At 47.8% G+C, this 20,137-nt stretch overlaps 1 protein-coding gene across 1 annotated transcript in view; it reads right to left on the minus strand.

The window, feature by feature from the left end:
- LOC149331105 (ubiquitin thioesterase OTUB1) overlaps positions 1 to 20,137 on the minus strand; it is a 45,711-nt gene that overhangs the window by 9,621 nt on the left and 15,953 nt on the right. Inside the window, exons 3-6 of the mRNA XM_089556329.1 lie at positions 19,695 to 19,793; positions 16,468 to 16,586; positions 13,348 to 13,432; positions 8,084 to 8,187 (exon numbers count right to left, since the gene is read on the minus strand). Coding sequence (XP_089412455.1) covers positions 8,084 to 8,187; positions 13,348 to 13,432; positions 16,468 to 16,586; positions 19,695 to 19,793 — 407 coding nt within the window. The remainder of the gene's footprint in view (positions 1 to 8,083; positions 8,188 to 13,347; positions 13,433 to 16,467; positions 16,587 to 19,694; positions 19,794 to 20,137) is intronic.

Raw genomic sequence — 20,137 nt, forward strand, 5'->3', positions numbered from 1 at the left:
TCCGGTCCACCTTTCCTTCCTTGCACTCCTTTGACTTTCCGCAGCAAGCTTTCAGCTACGCTGCTGAGCATCGGAACGGGGTAGTCCGCATTTTTTAGCCTATCAATCTGCCGCCGAAAACTTGTCTCCATCTGATGCTCACACGATTTCTTCAGAGCTGACAAGAGAGCAGCACTCGATATTGACCTTTTCACGGTCTTTGAATGGCTTGATGAAAAAGGGAGAAACTGTTTCTTCGCCCTAGGCTCGTACCTCCAACATAAGTGTCCGGGTTGGAATTCAAGGCATAAGTCCAGGAATTGCAGCGAATCCGCATTCCAGCCAGCCAAGGATATAGTGTGAGGTGGCTTGCCGCAATCAGGTAGAAGCTTCGAGCACAGGCTTCGGCTCATGGTTTGCTTCCAGAGATCACTCTTTTCCAAATATGGCATCAGTGCTACGAAGGATAAGCATGGCGCATTTATGTATTTCACAGAAAAGCTGCAAAATAATGTGCGAAACAGTTGACTGTGGGCTGCTTCTCTGATATGCGAAAATTACGCCTTTGAAACAAGTGAACTTTTTTTGCTACTACCGTATTTACTCGCATAATAGGCGCACTTTTTTGCCAGAAAATCCGGCTCAAAGTTCGGGGTGCGCCTATTACGCGGGGTAAAATTTCCGGAAATTTTTCGATTCGCAAAATTGAACACACCGCGTAAACGCACTCGTGTACGGGCCGCACCCCGTTTTCGCGAAGAAAATGTTAAAAAAAAAAGATCCGTGTAAGAGCCGCACCGAAAGTTTCCGAGACACACGCGGGAATAGCCTTCGGAATGCACGCGCCGAGGCCTCCGCGATCGGCTCCGGCTGCGTGCAACGGGCGCTTGATCGCGGAGGCCACACACGTGCACAGGAGCTTTCAGACCCCGCCCACGGAGGGCGCCCAAGGCCAAGCTCATCAGATTTAGGTATTGGTGATGAGGTAATTGATTTTCTACAGGAAATCTACCGAGATAATGAAGTTGAAATTACATGGGAAGGGAAAAAAAGTACCACAACTGTGGGGGTGCACAAAGGATTAAGGCAAGGTTGTCCTATATCACCACTGCTGTTCATGCTTTACGTGATAAATATGGAAAGAAGGCTAGAAGAAAGTAATCTGGGTTATAATCTATCGTACAGATTAGGCGGAAATGTAGTTGAGCAGCGACTCCCGGGTTTAATGTATGTGGACGATATTGTACTGTTAGCAGATAGCCAGGAAGATTTAGAAACTTTGGTTAATTGCTGTGGAGACGAAGGAGACGCTCTAGGATTCAGTTTTAGCGCAACTAAATCAGGTGTGATGATTTTTAACGATACAACTGATCAGGTGCTTAAAATACAAGGCCACGAAATACCCAAAGTGGCCGAATACAAATACTTCGGGATATGGCTAAACGAAGGGCAGATATACACGGAAAAGCATGAACAGGCTCTTAGGGCAAAAGGACGAAGAGACGCCGGGATAATGAAACATAGGGCATTATGGGGGTACAACAAATATGAAGTACTAAGAGGTATTTGGAAAGGAATAATGGTGCCGCGACTTACTTTCGGCAATGCGGTTCTGTGCTTAAGGGCAGAAGTTCAGTCGAGATTAGACGTAAATCAGAGAGCTGTTGGAAGATTAGCACTAGGTGCCCACGGCAAAACCACAAACGAGGCAGTACAAGGGGGGTATGGGCTGGGCATCGTTCGAGGCACGGGAAGCTAAGAGTAAAATACTCTATGAAGAACGCCTCAGGAAATTGGACGATAACAGATGGGCAGCTAAGGTATTTAAATATTTATACAGAAAAAACGTTGACTCACAGTGGCGGAAAAGAACTAGAAAACTAACCAGTAAGTATGCCGGTCATGAGGACGGAGAAAGAAAGAGCATTAAACGACAGGTTAGAAACGCGGAAGTTAAAAATTGGATGAATTCAATGGAAAAGAAACATAGTGTAGAACTATATCGATTCTGGAAAAGGCATATCAGTAAAGAATTTTTCTATGATAACTCAAGAGGCAGTGCCCTACTTTTTGAAGCTAGATCAGGGTGTCTTAGAACGCGCAGCTACAAAAAGAAATTTAACGAAGAAGGTGACACATGTGCAGTGTGTGGTAGATCTGTGGAAACAATTGAACACCTCATAATCAAATGTGATGGTATCCATCTGGAGGTCGATGCAGGCGCAGTCACTCTTCCGGAGGCCCTAGGGTTTAAAGGTAGCAATGGTCATGTAAATAAATCTGCAGTGGAAGTCAGCAAAAAGCGATTGGAGGATTGGTGGCTGAAAAGCAGAGATGTGGCATAAGGTTAGAATTGTAGGAAACCGTAAGCAAAGGTGATGGAGAATCTTAATGAGAATTGCCAACACAGTAAACAAAAAAATAATAAAGAAAAGCTGAGCATGGTGGCAATTGCCACCACCCCGTTTCAAAGGGGGCGCTCCTATCCATCCATCCATCATCATCATCGTTTTCCTCCGCCGCGAGCTTTCGCTATCTATATCGCCATCAGCATCTGCAGCTCGTTTTTTTTGTTGTTGTTGTTGTTGCTGTCAAGTGCTGGGATTTGCGGTAGTGCGATAGTTATCGTGGTTTATGGCTTTGCCGCGGAGCGTTGCTGTTTTAGCTCGACGGGCAAGCACCTTAACAGCTACACGGCTGGGAGTTTGCTCTCGAACACAGCAAGCATGCGGCAGGTCGGAAAATACGACGTGGCCGAGAAGTGCGGCAGTTGCGACTGCGGCGTCCCGTGTGTTCGTCCTTTTTCCGTGGTTTTTTAGCGCTCAACAATTCCTTCAAGTATGTTTAAATTTTCGTACGCGACTCCAAGCGCCGAGGTTTTCGTGGGCCTAAGTCGGGAACGTTTCCGGCTGGAGATGAAGCTTTTCAAACAGACGTTTAAAGTGAGCATCCCTGAAAACTGCGTGCGGCTGTTCTACGCGATGTCGTTGTACGTGCTGTGGGTCCGCAGCAGCTGCGACGGCAGCAGCACTAGTAGGGACTAGTAGTCAGTTCAGCAAAAACTTTGTTAAAATAAAGATTGGGAAGCGGGGGGTGGCGAGGCGTCGGCTTGCAATCGTGTAAATACAGTATTGATCACAGTGCAGAGTTCGGGGTGCGCCTATTATGCGCGGAAATTAAAAAACCTGATTTTTCGCGCCCTAACTAGGGGTGCGCCTATTATGCGAGTGCGCCTATTACGCGAGTAAATACGGTAATATCCTCGAGCCATTATCAGCGCTGCTCAATTTCAAAATACACTTTTTGTTTTTGCAAAGTAGAGAGTTTTAGTATAGCGTACGTAGACATACACAAAGGCATAGCGAACACTATAAAATAGCGTCATTCGTACTGCGCATGCACCAAACGCTATTTCAAACCGAGGTCTTATGCACGTTCGCGTTATGTATGCTCTTTTTCGAATTTAGCGTGCATGCTCTTGTGTACGCCAGGAAAAATAGCGTTGTCAACATGATGGTGTCCAAGCCCCCCGCTTCGGAGAGAAATTGCCAATGTTATTGGGTTTTTAGGCATATTCATTGCCCTTAAATGGAACACATGATATTCGCTCTGCCTCCTCTCGCCAACAGCGGAACGAATGAGGGATAAACTTGCCTTATTTTGGATTCTGTGCAACGATTCCGCCGTTCCTAACCCTAACCAAACACCGCCGACTGTGGATTGGCTTGATTTGGATTTTTACGCCAAGGTAGTCATAGCCTTGCGGCGGTAGGCAGAGGAGTCCGAAAGAACCAGGGTGTCTACCAAGTTGACGTTTCCAAATTCCCTGAGTTTTCCAGGTTTTCCCTGAGTGCATTTGTTAAATTCCCTGAGTGACACATTACTTTGGTTTATGCAAAAACAGCCTGACACAAAGCCGCCTGACGGTATCACTCTTCAGTAAGCATGTTAAAAAATAAAAAAAACGATTTAGTCTTATTTGAATAGTAAGGAGTAGCTTTTAACCGTATTTACTAGCATAATAGGTGCACTTTTTTTCCAGAAAATTCGGCTCAAAGTTCGGGGTGCGCCTATTAGCGGGGTAAAATTTCCGGAAATTTTTCGACTCAAAATTGAACACACCGCGTAAACGCACTCGTGCATGGGCCGCACCCCGTTTTCCCGAAGAAAATATTACAAAAAGAAGATATGTGGAAGGGCCGCACCGAAACATTCTACGACCCACGCGGGAATAGCCTTCGGAATGCATGCGCCGAGACCTCTGCGATCGGCTCCGGCTGAGCGCACCGGGCGCTTGATCGTGGAGGCCACACACGCGCACAGGAGCTTCCAGACGCCACCCACGGAGGGCGCCCGAGGTAGAGCTTATCATCATCATCAACGTTTTCCTCCGCCGCGAGCTTTCGCTATCCATATCGCCATCAGCATCTCTAGCTCGTTTTTTTTGTTTTGTTTTTTTTTTGTTGCTGTCAAGTGCCGGGATCTGCGGTAGCGCGATAGTTCATCGTGGTTTATGGCTTAGCCGCGGGGCGTTGCTGTTTTAGCTCGACGGCCAAGCACCTTAACAGCTACACGGCTGGGAGTTTGCTCTCGAACACGGCTAGCGTGTGGCAGGTCGGAAAATACGACGTGGCCGAGAAGTCATTAAAACAGCAGTCATTAAAACTAAGTCGGTTCAAAACGGCGCAGCTAAGTACGGACAGACTTCGTTGCTTCGCCAGCGTCGCCAGATCGCGAGAAGGCGGGAAACTATTCCCCCTCTCCCAAAGCTGCGCTGCCTGCATCGCGTGTGTGCACCCCCTGCGGCAGAAATGGACGCTTCCATCAGAGAGACGCGCAGGGAGGAAGAGTTCACTCAGAAACACCGGAAAACAAGGGGAGGCCGCTGGCCGTCGAACAGCGCACGCGCGAACCACAGCGCCGGAGAAGCACCGGAAAGTACGCTTCAAAATTCGAAGTGCCGCTGGCGCCGCGAAGCTTTTTGCCGCCTTGCTGGGATGCTCCACTTGACGGCAAAACGTTGGAGGCCGGCGCTCGCTGAGGAGAGTACGCGTAACGCCGCAGTGGACAATCCGTGCAATGCCAGTCCGCATCGTTTACACGAGGCAGCATTATCGCGCCTTTAATTCTTTTTATGTAGAAATGCAGCTATTTTTCCCTGATATAAGCACAAATCCCCTGAGTTTTTCCAGATTGTCCAAATTCCATGATAATTCCCGGTTTTCACGGTTTTCCCGGTTGGTAGACACCCTGAGAACTTAACATGATGTTATTGAAAACCTTGCTCGGTTTAGATACCTAAAAGAAATTAGGCCCTGGCTTTACTGAACTGGCCTCGGAACTGGCTACCTAAGCGATAAGACTTGGACAACCTTGGCTAATGCGAAAAATGTCACAAAATATTTTTACATTTTAACACCGGCACCACTGCGGCCTGCACTATCGTTGCGCTCGGGTTGGCATACGATGAACTAAAACTGCTCATGCGATTTCCACCCAAACGTCCCACTATATGCTTGCGTATAACGTACGTAAGCGCTCATACGCTATACTAAATGTCTCTAGTAATAGATCTGCCCACAGTGTGCAGAACCGCCAGAACAGCGAATTTAGCTTCGATCCACGACAACTGTTCACCTCGTGCCAGTGCCAGAGGAAGTGCACAGCTGAATATTTGACTCGCGAATGTCTGACTCAGCGGTCGAACCATATTGCTTGCGAGGATGGTTTGCGACAGCCTCGCTCCCATTATTTTAGAAGTCACGGCAATGTGGCGCAGCACCGCGGAGCTGATATTCACGCGCCATTTTCCAGCACAAATTTAACGAATTCCGGTCCATTTTCTGGCAGGAACTGTGGCTTCCAATTAGCAGGCAAATTATTTACAATTGCAACCATCAGAAGATTTATGAACAGAGCACGGGACTGCATGCAGCTCTGCGCGTGCAACGGCTGTGAGCACTATTTTGCACATGCACTGCAAGCTAGCATGTACAGTAAAAGCTCGTTAATTCCAACTTAAGGAACCGGGAAAAAAGTTTGAATTATCCGATGTTCGAATTATTGAATCGCCTCAAAAAAACTGACGTATGCTTTGTGGGCAACCGGCAGTGTTACGCCTTCACCTGGCTTATTCCCAGAGGAGAAATAAAACACGCCCTCAATAGCGCGCTCATCCGTTCATGCTCACTGACGCGCTTTGTTTTCATCACTGAGTACAAACAAGCAAGCATGTTACTGCCGGCATGCGTTTGTATTCCAGTGTGCTTTTCTTCCCAAGGAATAAAATCGAGATGAAGATGAAAGAATCACCGCAACCTATGTTCAAGGGTGCCGAAACCTTCAGCATTAGCAAGCGGGCAAGTGATACGTGGGACACTGCTTTCAAAGAATGGCTCCCAAACAGGGAGACAGAATGCTGCCAGAGCATATCGCACGCCTTGCATCTATCCAGTGGGAGCTTTCTCGACTATCAGCGCATCAGGCAACGCGAGGGTCGCCCATCGAGCCATGCGCGCCGCTTGAATGGGTCGGTCAGTGCCGAACGTTGTCCACCAATTACTGCCCCCCTTGCCTCTTTTTCTTCCACACCCCTAGTCTCCAGTAGGTTTCCGAAGCCAATTCACAAGCGAGGCGTGGCTCAGTTGGTTTTCATGACGACAGCTGTGCACAATGAGTTTACTGCAAAGTCACGCGGCACTCTGTCATCTGTGCTCTGCACACTTTCCCACAGTCGTCTATTGCGTCACACGTGCGATAAACTCCATCCCCCCCCTTCCCAGAGGTGCTAAACACTGACACTGGCATCAACACTTCCCAACAGCAGTCACAGAAACTGGAATAACCACATGCGTACACATCTGGCGGATTTTTCCTCTTCCTTTCACCTCATCTTCAGTGATCCAGGTCCTCCAGCTCATTCGTTACCCAGAATATAAAAAGCCACTTGCGTTCTGATGCTCCCATACACCCCCAGAAAACGCTACAGCCAAGCAGCACACCACTGCACGGAAGTTTGGAATGCCTGCCCTCACCCCACACCCAGGTCCCGCGTCCGCAGTCATTCATTCCATCGGGGACTCCGTGTCATAACCCAAATGTGCTTTGTAATGATACCCCATCTAGTTAATTCAGACTAAGCAACAGTCTGTTGCTTAGTTCTAACCAGCATGTTCACCTTTTTTTTTTCCTTCACAAAAAATCCAAATAAACAAAGAAACAAAAAAAAGTTGACGGCAAACTAACTATGAGACCAAGCTGGTGCAAGGGCACTGTTAAGCTAGAAGCCTACGGCGCCAGTAGCTCCTTCCCCCCCCTTTTGCCAGCAACTGCCGTGTCCGTTGGAAAGTCTGGAGGGGTTAGGAATGGTGACAGCGCGTCGCGCGCTTCGGACGCTGTCCAAGGCCGCGGGAAACGGGGAGCTAGACCACGAACAGCCTTGTCAGGGTTGAAGAGGGTCGGCGACCGTTTCCCATTGGCAAGAGACGAGCTCTCAAGGGAGGGAGGGGGTCAATAAGGTCGGCGACTTCTGAAACCACCCAACTGTCGAGCTAAGCAGTGGAGTTCGGCTTTGCTGGCACCTCGATAGGTTGCGTGTTCCAGGAAAAGTGCGCGGTCCGCCGAGTCGGGCTCTGGCGAGCACTGGGCTCTGCCCACTTGTATGTAAAGTGCCACTGCAGAGGTATTGGCCGAAATTGGGCGAGAGCAGATTTACTAGAGCTCCGCCCAATTATCGAAGGGATTAAAACCCGTTGCAAACAAACAGCGAAAAAAGGAAGCGCGCAGAGTCTCAGTCTCATTTTTAACATAAGCCTTTTCTCCTACTACTTGCATTTTTGGTCTCGTCTTCAATAAACTAGTTTTGTACGTCAAGAAGTTGGAACTGCTGCCCCAACCGGCAACATGTCGTCGGACGAGCGGTCATCATACGATCATCAGCCAACGTGCCATCATTACTCGCAGCCATCAACGGGCATCTGACAAGCCCAATCCAGCCATCTGATGTTTTACGAGAAAAACTTGACTGGCACCGTAACATCACATCGCATAACATCAAATACAGCAACTCAAAAATGCAACAATGCAACAGCCTTAGCACACGTACCTCATATACACGACAATGTAGTCAGACAGACCCTGCTCGTTGAAAATTTTGACGAGGTCCTCGAGGGTGATGCTGTTCTCGATCCTCTTTAGGACGTCCATGAACTGCGAAAACAGCAAGAGTGGAAGGAAGGGGAAAAAACATTCTCACTCCGAGGCGTGCAACCTCACTCTGAAAAGACGACAGTTTGACAAGCACAGTAGTCAGCGGATTTCAAAATATCGCAGGGGTGAAAGCAGGCTCCAGCTTTTTGGAGCAGGCACGGAAGCAGCAAGAATCTTATTTTGGAGCAGCAAAAGTCCAATTTTAGAGCAGCTTTGGAGCAATTTTCAGGATATTTCAGAGCACTTTTGGAGCAGTCTGGCGACATTTAAATGTGACTGAGAGCAATTTTGTTTGCAACTAGTCTAAAAATTGCATAAATATTGATCACGGACCTCACAGGCCAGAATTAAAAGGACTGCAATTGTTCTGAAGATATTTGCTAGGGTTCATGAAAAAAAAATACCGTATTTACTCGCATAATAGGCGCACTTTTTTTCCAGAAAATCCGGCTCAAAGTTAGGGGTGCGCCTATTACGCGGGGTAAAATCTCCGGAAATTTTTCGACTCGCAAAATTCAACATACCGCATAAACGCACCCGTGTACGGGTCGCATCCTGTTTTCCCGAAGGAAATAATTTAAAAAAAAATATCCGTGTAAGGGCCGCACCCAAACTTTCCACAATCCACGCGGGAATGGCCTTCGAAATACGCGCGCCGTGGCCTCCGCGATCAGCTCCGGCTGCGAGCAACGCGCACTTGGTCGCGGAGGCCACACACGCGCACAGGAGCTTCTAGGTGCCGCCCACGGATAGCGTCCAAGGTCAAGCTTATCACCATCATCAACTTTTTCGTCCGCCACGAGCAGCCGCGAGCTTTCGCTATCCATATCGACATCAGCATCACCAGCTCCAGTTTTTTTATGGCTGTCAAGGAGCCGGTTTCTGTCGTGTTAGTTCATCGTAGTTGTGGCTTTCTCGCGCTGTCGCCGAGCGTTGCTACTTTAGCACGACGGACAAGCGCCATAATAGCTACACGGCTGGGAGTTAAATCTCGAGCACGGCAAGCATGCGGCAGGCCGGAAATTCAATGTGGACGAGAAGTGCAGCAGTTGCGACTGTGCCGTGCCTAAATTTTCGTATGCGACTCGTATCGCCGCGGTTTTCGGGGTCCTAAGTCGGGAAGGTTTCCGGCTGACGAAGCTTTCCAAACGGACGTTTAAAGTGAGCATCCCTGAAAACTGTGTGCGGCTGTTCCACGCGATGTCGTTGTGCATGCTGTGGGTCAGCAGCATCTCCGACGGCAGCAGCACTAGTGAGGACTAGTAAGTTAAGCAAGAACTTTGTTAAAATAAAGATTGTGGGGTTGGGGAGGCGTCGGCTTGCAATCGTGGAAATACAGTACTGATCACAGTGCCAAGTTCGGGGTGCGCCTATTATGCACGGAAATAAAAAAATCCGATTTTTCGCGACCGAACTGGGGGTGCGCCTATTACGCGAGTGCGCCTATTATGCGAGTAAATACGGTAGACATGTGGCAGCTACTACAAACAGTAGTTGCAGTACATTAGCTCTTATTAACCCTTTAACCACCAACCCCGAACTGTACTCGTCATGGGAGATCGTACCAAAATCGCCAATGACGAGTCACACTCGTCGGGCCCGATATTGTGGTGCTGCCACCTCAAAAGACGAGTTACGGTCGTCATTTGCATTGGATGCGAATTTGAACACTACAGGGCAGTAGTCGACCATAAAAAACGCATTTTGCACCTTTGGCGCGTAATTGAAGGCTCAAAAGAGCCATTTCACAATGGCGTCATCCGTGAGGAATGCCCGTGATGGCAGTGTCCTGACAAAAAAAGCTGCTTCTTCAAGCATTTGTGACAACAGCATTTCCGATATTTGGAATTTGTTTCTGAAAGTGACTCGGGCTTTGTACGTGCTGGAGTCTGCTTCAGATGACGATGAAAGTAGCGACGACGACGAGGGTGAGTCGCTGCACGTGTGTAGAAGCGTGTGAGCACAAAAAACCCGCCGCTTGCACATCCACGGTGTCATTTTTATTCAGTACCTGGGATCTTGCGGCAGCCCACTGACGAGCACAACACTCTCGGCTGGGTTTAGGTATTTTTTGACTGGGACATCGTTCACGCAATCGTCACAGAGACGAACCGCTACGCGGTAGAGTACTTTGCTGCTTGGCGTTCTGCATGGAAACTGGCAGACCGCGATGAGATCATGGTCTTCCTTGCTCTGATTATATAGCAGGGTATTGTTGGTAAACCTCAACTGGAAATGTACTGGTCTACAAAATAAGTTTTGCAGACACCAGTGTTCACGAAGGCCATGAGCAGGAATCGCTTCAACGCGCTGCCTCCATTTGACCGATGTGGAAACCGTGGATGAAGCGACCAACCCGCACCCCAGGCTTTGGAAGTTGAGGCCCGTGGTCTCAAGGCTGAAAGAGGCCTTCTTTTCAGGACGAAGCAATGTCTATGCACTTTCTTTTATGTCACAGCGTACAATATGAAATAAATCCGTGGTATTTCAATGCGTTCTACCCAATACTACGGCAGGCACTGTGGGAAAGCCACCCTCGTAAACTGTTTTTCTTTTTGAAATTTTTGTGTTAATTTTAACCAGAAACCATCAAAGTAATATATTTTCACAAACAGAATTACATGGAGAAAATTATGGTCACTTAAAAAAAATTGGCGATTTTGGTAAGTTTTTCGGAAAATAAATTGGCGGTTAAAGGGTTAATTTCAGTTCAGGAAAAAAAAAACAACATAATGTGGACAGTTTTATTTGTGATAAAAAACCCAGAGTACTTCACTCCAAAACATCACGTATATGGCTATGACACTAGTGGTAAAGCATTAACCGAAACAATTAAGGTAAACTGCTTCAGACTGGTTTACCATTGGAGCCATAAGAGAAAACAAGTGAAAAATGGATCACAGGTGGTAATTGGCTTGCAGTAAATATAATGACTAGAAGCAACTAGAACTAGCTAGTGCCATATAAAATACAGACCTTGCTGTGAAACATTAAAAACAAAACCAGCAACAAGTGTCAGTTCCCTCACCACAGAAACAAGTATACAAATAGGTTTGATACCAAAATCTGGTTTGGTTTAGGTTTGGTTTATGGGGTTTAATGTCCCAAAGCGACTAAGGCTATGAGAGACGCCGTAGTGGAGGGCTCCGGAAATTTCGACCACCTGGGGTTCCTTAACGTGCACTGACATCGCACAGTACACGGGCCTCTAGAATTTCTCCCCCAAAGAAATTCAACCGCCGCGGCCGGGATCGAACCCGCGTCTTTCGGGTCAGCAGCCGAGCAGCATAACCACTGAGCCACCGCGGCGGCGATACCAAAATCTGTCCCACCAATCCAAAATCTGTCCCACTCAATCCAGTTATAATTGCGTCATTCCAGTGAGAACTATAAAGAAAAAGGACCTGCACTGCTCACCCGATTCTGTCACATAAGGGGAGATGCGCGTCGGAAAAGCGAGTTTTTCGCGACATTTTTCAGTTTTCGGTTTTTTACTGCAAAATTATCTTTGGGCATTCAGCTACAATCCCCTAAAAAATCAAGGCAAAATTCGAACGCGAAGTTAATAAAAAATTCATTTTATTGAGCCACGGCGACTCGAAAAACTGCAATTTTTCGCGCACATCGTCAACTTTCGCTCGTCTGCCTCTCGAGAACGCGGGAGCGCCCGCCATTGCCGTCTGCTTGGAGAGGAAGAGTAAGCCTTCTTCTCTCAAACAGCATCTCCTGCAGTTTCGTATTCGGGCTGTAAATAATAAAAAAAAACAAGTTTTCGGCACCTATTTCAAGCGTTTCTACTGGACCTTTAAATCACGTGGTGCTTTAGCGCAGCCGCCATTGGCCGAGACCGATGCGCAACTGCGGTGAAGCCCCCTCTTCTCTTATCGCCTGCTTTCGCGTTGTGCTGCGTCTACATCGATCTCTCCGGCGTTTGTTTTCTCAATTGGTTCAAAATGAACGACGAGACGAAGAAGCGCGATATCCGAGCTCGGAAATCTGACACGAAGAAAGCGTACCGAGGACGCCGTTGCTAGCCGCGTCAGAAAGCGACAGCGGAAGACAGTCGCCCGACGCCAGCTAGCCCTAACCAGGGCAACGGCCACTTGGGCGAAATTGACGCCGCAGTGAACTTTGTGTGCGCTTCGGAGGTGAAGATTGGACCCTTTGAAAGCGATACAGCCGTGAGCAGTCACCCCACGAGTGCCGCGATATGCGACATCAGCGCGCTTACGTTACTGGTAAGCGGGGCTGTTTGCCCAACGTGCCGTACTTGCAACATTGCGGTGCGTGAACCGGCCGAAAAACGTAAGGGCCTCTCGGCGTTTCTTGAACTTCACCGCGGAAATAGTGAGCGCCCCGCATCGCTACTTTCTTCTATGCACACGTCGAGCCGTGCTGTGCCTGGTGGACTCGCGAATGGTGCCAGCGGAAGCCGAAACTTTCAGAGCGTTTGCCAACCAACCCAACCCGTTTGCCGCGACCATGAAAGGCACCATCTTGGATTTGAACAGAATCGGCTTGGCGGGCGCAATCCAACTGGCTTGGATAGGCTTGGCTATTTGTTCTCCCTCGTTGCCATTCGAGATAATGAGATGCTTCCCACTGCCATTGAGATGGCCTACAAAGGGCGCACGATCGCATCTAAAATGGTACAGCCGGACGACAGCTGCAGCGTCCGCTTGGACGACACACCCCGCGGGGGCAGCAAACATGGTAGAGCGGAGGAGGAGGGGGAGACTGCATTCGGAGGTGCTAGCTTCTACTTTTGTGAACATAATTGCCCCATGCAAACTGACTGCTCTTGCTTCGGGCAGCGAGTGCATTCATTCGCGACATGACTGCGCTATCTGGTACCATGAGGTGCAGACATGAAGAAAGCTTGGCTAGGACTCAGAGTCTAATATCGCTTGTAGGCGGAACATGGGGAGGGGCGATTTTCGCAATTTTGAAAGCCGGTTTTTCGCAGAAAAGTTCATTTTTTTAAGTTCACGGATTTTCCATTTTCGGGTCCCACCGAGTCCGAAATATCGGTCGGAGACTGCATGTCGACCGCAAATTGCATTACTAGCTCTCAAGCACTGTGCCCTGGGTGAAAGAAATGGCAGCACAGCTAATTGGCCCAATGCCGGGACACACTCGTGGTGACTAGAGCCTGCTCACCGTGTCGTGGAAGTCCTCGATGGTGAAGCGCTGAAAGCCCAGGGAGACCAGCCCTTCCTTGCTTGCCTCAGCGAGGCCCTTGAACCTGTAAATCGCAGCCACAGTGTCTCATCCCTGCTGCCTGCCCACTTGGTTGCAGCCAGCCCAGGCAAACTGCCACTTGGGTTGCAACTTTCTTTCAAGCGAAGTAGAATTTACATGCGTACATTCAAACGAACCGAATGAATGTATGCGGAGTTTAGGGCATCAGGGTGGTGAGTGAAAGTCAAACGGTGCCAAAACCAGGATGGCACATACGCTCAGAGCTATAGTGAGATACAACTCAAGAATGAAATGGCAGATGCCCCTCAAGTGAGGCCCTCCAGCGTAGCCAGGGGAGGGGGGCTTATGGAGCTTCAGCCCCCCAAAAATTTTTCGAACTGTCACTGACCGCATCATGGCCCAAGTACATATCGAGACTTCTGCTATCATAGTTTTCTTTTTGCCTGGATCGTCTGTCTTTCCGTGTGTAAAGTTTACTATCTGGGATTGCGCAAGATGCTTATTTGCCTCGTTGGACGCATTATATAGAGTGACTTTTTCTTAGATACATATATTTAATCGAGACAAACGTGTATTTAAATATCTTGTTGCGAGGTTCTGTGTATCCATACAGTGACTTTGATTCGACAATTTTCTGTGCTTTATCAAGTTGCATCTTCGCATTTCTAATACTCCATTTTTTTTCTTCGCACTTCTAATGTATATTTTGCAGAACTCCTTGTTTATACATGTGCTCGCTGTTGCGACTAAAATTTTGGTGCAATTACTCGCAATGCATGACCGGTGACAGCTGCTGCTGCACAGTACCCTAGAACAAAGGACAGCGTCACTGAGATTTTTCCCGGGCCATTGCATATGTACAAAGATGCAAAGGTTCTTGAACAACAAAGATTCATTCAAATACTTGTCCTCTATAGTTGCTCACTTCATGGTCTTTAATACGTTTTCATATCAACGGCATGCTCTCCTTTGCTGGTTTTGGATTGATATAGTTCGAGACTTCGTGTGGTATTTTTTTTAGTTAGTAAATACGCAAAAACATGGAAGCATTGGTGTCAGTTATATCTGCCAAGATTTTTAAGACATACAAATGCATTCTTTGATCTAAAAAAAATACATATTTCACTTGTCTAGACAGTTCGTAGCGTTATCTATTACACAATGGCATTGCCGATGGCAATGCACTTATTATTCCTGCGTTTGATCCCTCCAGAAATTTTATGAGGAGGTCACACTGCAACATCAGCCAACCCCACCCACCCGAACAAAATTTCTGGCTACGCCACTGCCTCCAACCAATCATGTCGACTGATTTTCCTCAGCGGTTAATGCGACTGAACTCTGGCATGTTCCCCTTTCACCTGCCACACCCTACGATGTCCGGCTAGCAGGTCCAAGGGGATTATCCACGACGTCATGAGAATCGGTCGATGCCACAGGCTGGAGGGCCTCCTTTGAGACAAGGCTGTTCTGCCCTCGAGTTGTATCCGACTATAGCGAGGTCTAAAGACAACTCCACGCAACTCAATTTTTAGCGAAAGTCAACTGTATTAGTTTTCCTGGCTCTGTTATTCGCCTAGAAGCAAACAATGTATTCACTGCCTAGGAACTTGGACTTTTAAAAAACTTCCCGCCACTTAATTCATGCCGTGGCCAACATGGATTCCACAGTTACCCCCTGCAAGCAGGAAGCTGTGTGCACAAGGCTGTCTTAGCAAACCGCAGTCCGCACGAAAAAAAAAGGAGGCAATAAGCAGCGATGAGCTGCATTTCATTTGAGCTTTTTAGAGTGTCCTTTTCAGCCAAAGCAGACTCTTACCCATTAGAACACAGTAACATACGATCATCATCATCATCATCAGCCTGACTACGCCCATTGCAGGGCAAAGTCCTCTCCCATGTCTCTCCAATTAACCCTGTCCTTCGCCAGTTGCGGCCACCTTATCCCCGCAAACTTCCTGATATCATCCGCCCACCTAACTTTCTGCCGCCCCCTGCCACGCTTGCCTTCTCTTGGAATCCACTCCATCACCCTTAATGACCAGCGGTTATCTTGCCTTCGCATCCCATGCCCTGCCCATGCCCATTTCTACTTGATTTTGACTAGGATGTCATTAACCCACATTTGTTCCCTCACCCACTCCGCCCTTTTCCGATCTCGTAACGTCACGCCTATCATTTTTCTTTCCATAGCTCGCTGCACTGTCCTGAACATAAGCTGAACCCTCTTTGTTAGCCTCCACCTTTCTTCTCCATAGGTGAACCACACTCACTACGGGACAAAGAAGACCTCTCTTAACGACCTCCAGCCAAGCCTGTCCTGTGCCAGCTTGCAGCCACCTTACCCCCGTAAACTTCCTAATCTCGTCCACCCAGCCGACTCTTTGCCACCCGTTGCTATGCTGGCCTGCTCTTGGCATTCACTCCATTGCCCTAAGGTTTGGTTTACGGGGGTTTAACAGGCCTCTAGAATTTCGACTCCATCGAAATGCCAAGGGATCAGCAGTCGTTTTCCGTTCGCACTATGCGCCCTGTCCACACTGTATTTCGGCTAGCATGTCATTACCTCATGTTTGTTTGCCACATTACACTACCGAAGGCTAGCCCTCTGGCCTCCTTGCTTATTACTACTGCGTCGCGGCTTCGCTTTGGCTGGGACTGCTTTGGCTTGGCTTTGGCAGTGCGCCGCATCGATGCGGTCTGCTTGTGCATTCCCGCGTGCATGCTGGCGTTTTCACGCAATGAGGTGCGCAAAATATGTGGTTAAAAGTTTTTTTTATAAATCTGGGTAATAAGTTACGGGTGCACAAATTACGCGAGGGCGCAAATTATGCGAGCAAATACGGTATTTGTATCTGTCGCTCATGAAATTGACATATCTAGAATCGGCGCACAAAAATACATGTGCCCTGAAAATTTCACAACTATGACTAGATTAATAAAATTTCCTTTTCAAGACCAGGCTGCCCCCTTAACGGAAAAATCCCGTTTCCTCGACTTCACAACGTCCAACTGCTCAGCGGAGGCATCACGGGGGTGGGGGGGTGAGCACAAGGGGAACACGAGTGACTGCCACACCTTGTGTACTCCTGCTTGTCTGTTAGCAGGCTCTCCAGGTAGGCGAAGCTGAATGCGCGGAAGAAGCAGTTGCCGTCGGGCCGAGTCTTTCGGATGAACTGGTACTTGCTCCGGAGGTCCTGCCACACAGATCCAGGAGACACCATTCGCACACTTGAGCCCACAGGGGAAGAAGGGCTAAATGAGGGGCTGGCTACGACATACGAGGGAAGCCAACAGCCACCGAAACCAAACAGCATAGGAGAATGTTTCTCTTTTATTTATTTTGGTGCAATTTAGCCAGAATTTGTTGGGCTACAGTGTCGAGAGTTAGCACGTTTTTGAAATTCTAAGAACTGACATGGGTGTTAATTACGGTGGGCTGCACGCCACCCTATAATTAAGGAGCCAAACAGTAATAGTTAAAAAGTTAGCTATTAAATACTATTAACCAGCCTGATAGCCCGTCTTAGCTGTATTCTGATGTACTACACCACTGACAATGCTATGCCGAAGAAAGCGCTTTTTAACTCGAAAAGCCTATTTTGAAAAACTGTAAAGTCTTCGGTGACACACCGTGTATATTGCACATTATGACCTGCGTTGTGTTCTTGGGATGCCTTGAGAAAATTTCTGCGTAATTTCCACACCCTCCTTTGAAGCTTTCATATAAAAAAAGGTACAAATTACGCGAGTAACTATGGTAGATTAGAAAGCAGAAGAAACATTCTCCTATACTAGTACTTGGTTTTAGCAACTGTCGTCTTCCTTCATCCACACACCTGGCACAGAGCACAAATTTTTTTTTTATAGAGAGACAGGAACGAAAATAGCGCAAACACAAATTGCATTGAATTTTATTTGGTTTAATGGCATATAGACAACTAAGGTCATCATGCGTCAAGCACAAGCCACAGGAAGAATTTTGTGGGGATTTTCGTAAAAAGTAGAAAGTGATCGGCAATTCACACCCCGGAATTCAGGGAGATGGCAAGACATGAGACTCGCTTCCCAATGTGTTCAGCTGCTATGTTTCCTGGTTTGTTCGCTTGTTGTTCACCAGTCCCATCCTAACCCCAACAACCTCGGTTCTACTGCACCACTTTATGAATTCCTGAAGCGCAATGCTGCTTCCCCGAGTACTAATTATGAGAGTTCAAAGCTACTCTCATTGAATGAAATACAGTGGGCATGGCAGGTAGCTGAAAGAAGCATATGACCCTGTGGCTTGGCAGGTTGTGATTGTACTTCTGGCCACATGGGCCCGATCAAGCAGCAACCGTGAACAGTCGACAAGGTCAACAACCTCGCGACGGCAGCGGTGCGGTGTGGTGTTTGTGATGCCCCCCTCCTAGCCTAAGTGGATTAGGGCAGGGGACCTCCTTGAGCGGAGGTGACCACGGCAGCAGCAGCGAAGGCCGAAGATGCGAAGGGGGCTTAAGGGCGCAAATTTGACAACGGCAGCCACAGCAGAAGCGGAGGCGATGTGGCGGCACCAGTCAGGCCGAGCGTATACCCTCGGGTCGTCGAAGGACGAAGGGGTGCTACACACAGTCACGCTGGCTGTTAATTGAAGACAGCTGTGTCCTCGCAGAGGTCTCATGTTCTGGACATCCAGCAGGGAAGCACGTTCATTCACCTGCGGGTAGACTGCGGGAGAATCCTTTCCAGCCGTGTTGGATTAGCCAGCATCAGCATCTACCCCTTCCCATCGACTGAGCTGCGAAAAAGCGGAACAGCCCGCACCGCCCCTGCCGTGGGTGGTAACACCAGCGTCCACTTCGGTCCGTCCGATTAGACAGTGCTCTTTGAACTTTATTCCCCAACCAGGGATCTGGGGAATCCGAACCCTATTTAACTCGGCTGTGAGTGTGGCCGAAAGAGGACTGCTAGCTCCCGTCGACTCCGGTTGACGAAGAAGTTCCCTTCCACTGAGAGTCATTCTCAGTCGCTCTTTGTAAATAATGTAAATAAGTGCATAAAGTTTTCGTTGCCTCCCTCTTAGCTCAGTCTCCCATCCTCCTCGTCCCATCTCCAGTACGGCCATGCTACCCGGGTCGCAACACAGAGCACACACGAGGCCAACTCCTCGCAGTTCTTCTCCAAATCAATGAAAATATGAAGCGCACATAAAAACTACTTGTCCCCTTTATTTTGTCTCCAGAAACGAGCACTGAACGCGATAAGATCTGATTCAGATCACTCTAGGAGCAACATTTTTGATGCTAATCAAGTACTATCGTTCCCATCCTTGCTCAACTATAAAATCTCGCTTTTGATAAACAGCATAATAAACACTAGCTCTCCTCTTCCGTTAAGCCTTTTTGCCCTACCTTCCCATAATACAAGACAAGCATAGAATTGTAAATCTAACCTTCCAAAATGTAGCAATGTATATGGTGAACGCTGGATAGAGTTCAATGGAGCAAAAATATGGAACGGATTGCCCATCGAGGTAAAGGTAGCCAGAAATTTTAAAATGACTTGTAAGCTGCATTAAAAGTCTAATCAAATGTTGCTTGAAACTCTTGTTTTGTGAATTCTTGACAACTCATTTTTCTTCATTAACACTTCTTTTTGGGCAAGTTGGTTCATATTTGTCTCTTGTACTTTGTGGTCGTGTGTGTTTGCGCCCTTTTAAAGTTTTCATTTTTCTTGGTGCTTGGTTTTGGTATGCCTTCTCTTTGTATTCTGTGTGTTCTTTTCTTATTTTTGTTTCTTTTAATATTTTGTATTCTTCTTGCAGTCTCCCACCTTATTCTTGGCTTTTTGCTGTGTGTTTTTTGTAACCTGCACTATTGTGTATATCATGATTAATATTTAGTCCTCTGCGCTCCGTGGCTGAACTGCAAGTAATTTTTATATTGAACCGACCACTAGCTTTCTAGCTATCGGTCCAAACAGTGTTTGTGTATATCACCTGTTCTTGTAATGAAGTTTCCATTGAAAAAAAAAAAAACAGAGTGGTTAGCGGCACGCTGGCTATGTGGGGAGCCTTAGTGGCGCACAGCTTATGCTGGTGACGAGGGCCAAGGCAGTGGCGGAGACCAACGGGATCCTGGACTAGGGAAGACTGACCACTGAAGCTCCACATCTATCTATCCCCAACCCCCTACTCCCTAACTCTTCCTTTTGTTACAATAAATGTGTTTACTACTACTACTAGTGGCGCGTTCCCGAGATTCACTAGCGCCACCTGGGGGGTTCCCCAACATGCACGGACATGGGTCCAAGGTGCTGCCACTCGCCTTGACTTTCTCCTGGTACACGAGGTCATCGGCGGCGTACTCTTTCTGCAGGACAGACAGGTCCTGCTTGATGTCCACCAGAGGAATGCGCTCGGCGATCTGCCACCACGAGAAAAGAAAAAGCAAACAGCCACGCACGTGAAAAACACGGCTCGGGGTGTGTGTCCTCTTCGGGGAGTGCCACAAAAAATTCTGCACGCCTTAAGGGGGGAGCCTGGTTTTGAAAAGAAAATTTTATTCATCTAGTCATAGTTATGAAATTTTCAGGGCACACGCATTGCTGTGCGCCGATTCTAGATATGTCATACGAGCACTTATGCACTTTTTATGCAAGTATTTTGCGAAGAGTTTTGAAGAAAATTTGCTAAGGGAAACTCGCTGAAATGTATGCCACTGGGTTCTCTTGACACCAAGGAATGCAATAAGGGTAAAATTATCATCCT

The sequence above is a fragment of the Amblyomma mixtum genome, chromosome 8 (assembly GCF_055824585.1).
Source record: "Amblyomma mixtum isolate Tamu chromosome 8, ASM5582458v1, whole genome shotgun sequence".
NCBI classification, from domain to species: domain Eukaryota; kingdom Metazoa; phylum Arthropoda; class Arachnida; order Ixodida; family Ixodidae; genus Amblyomma; species Amblyomma mixtum.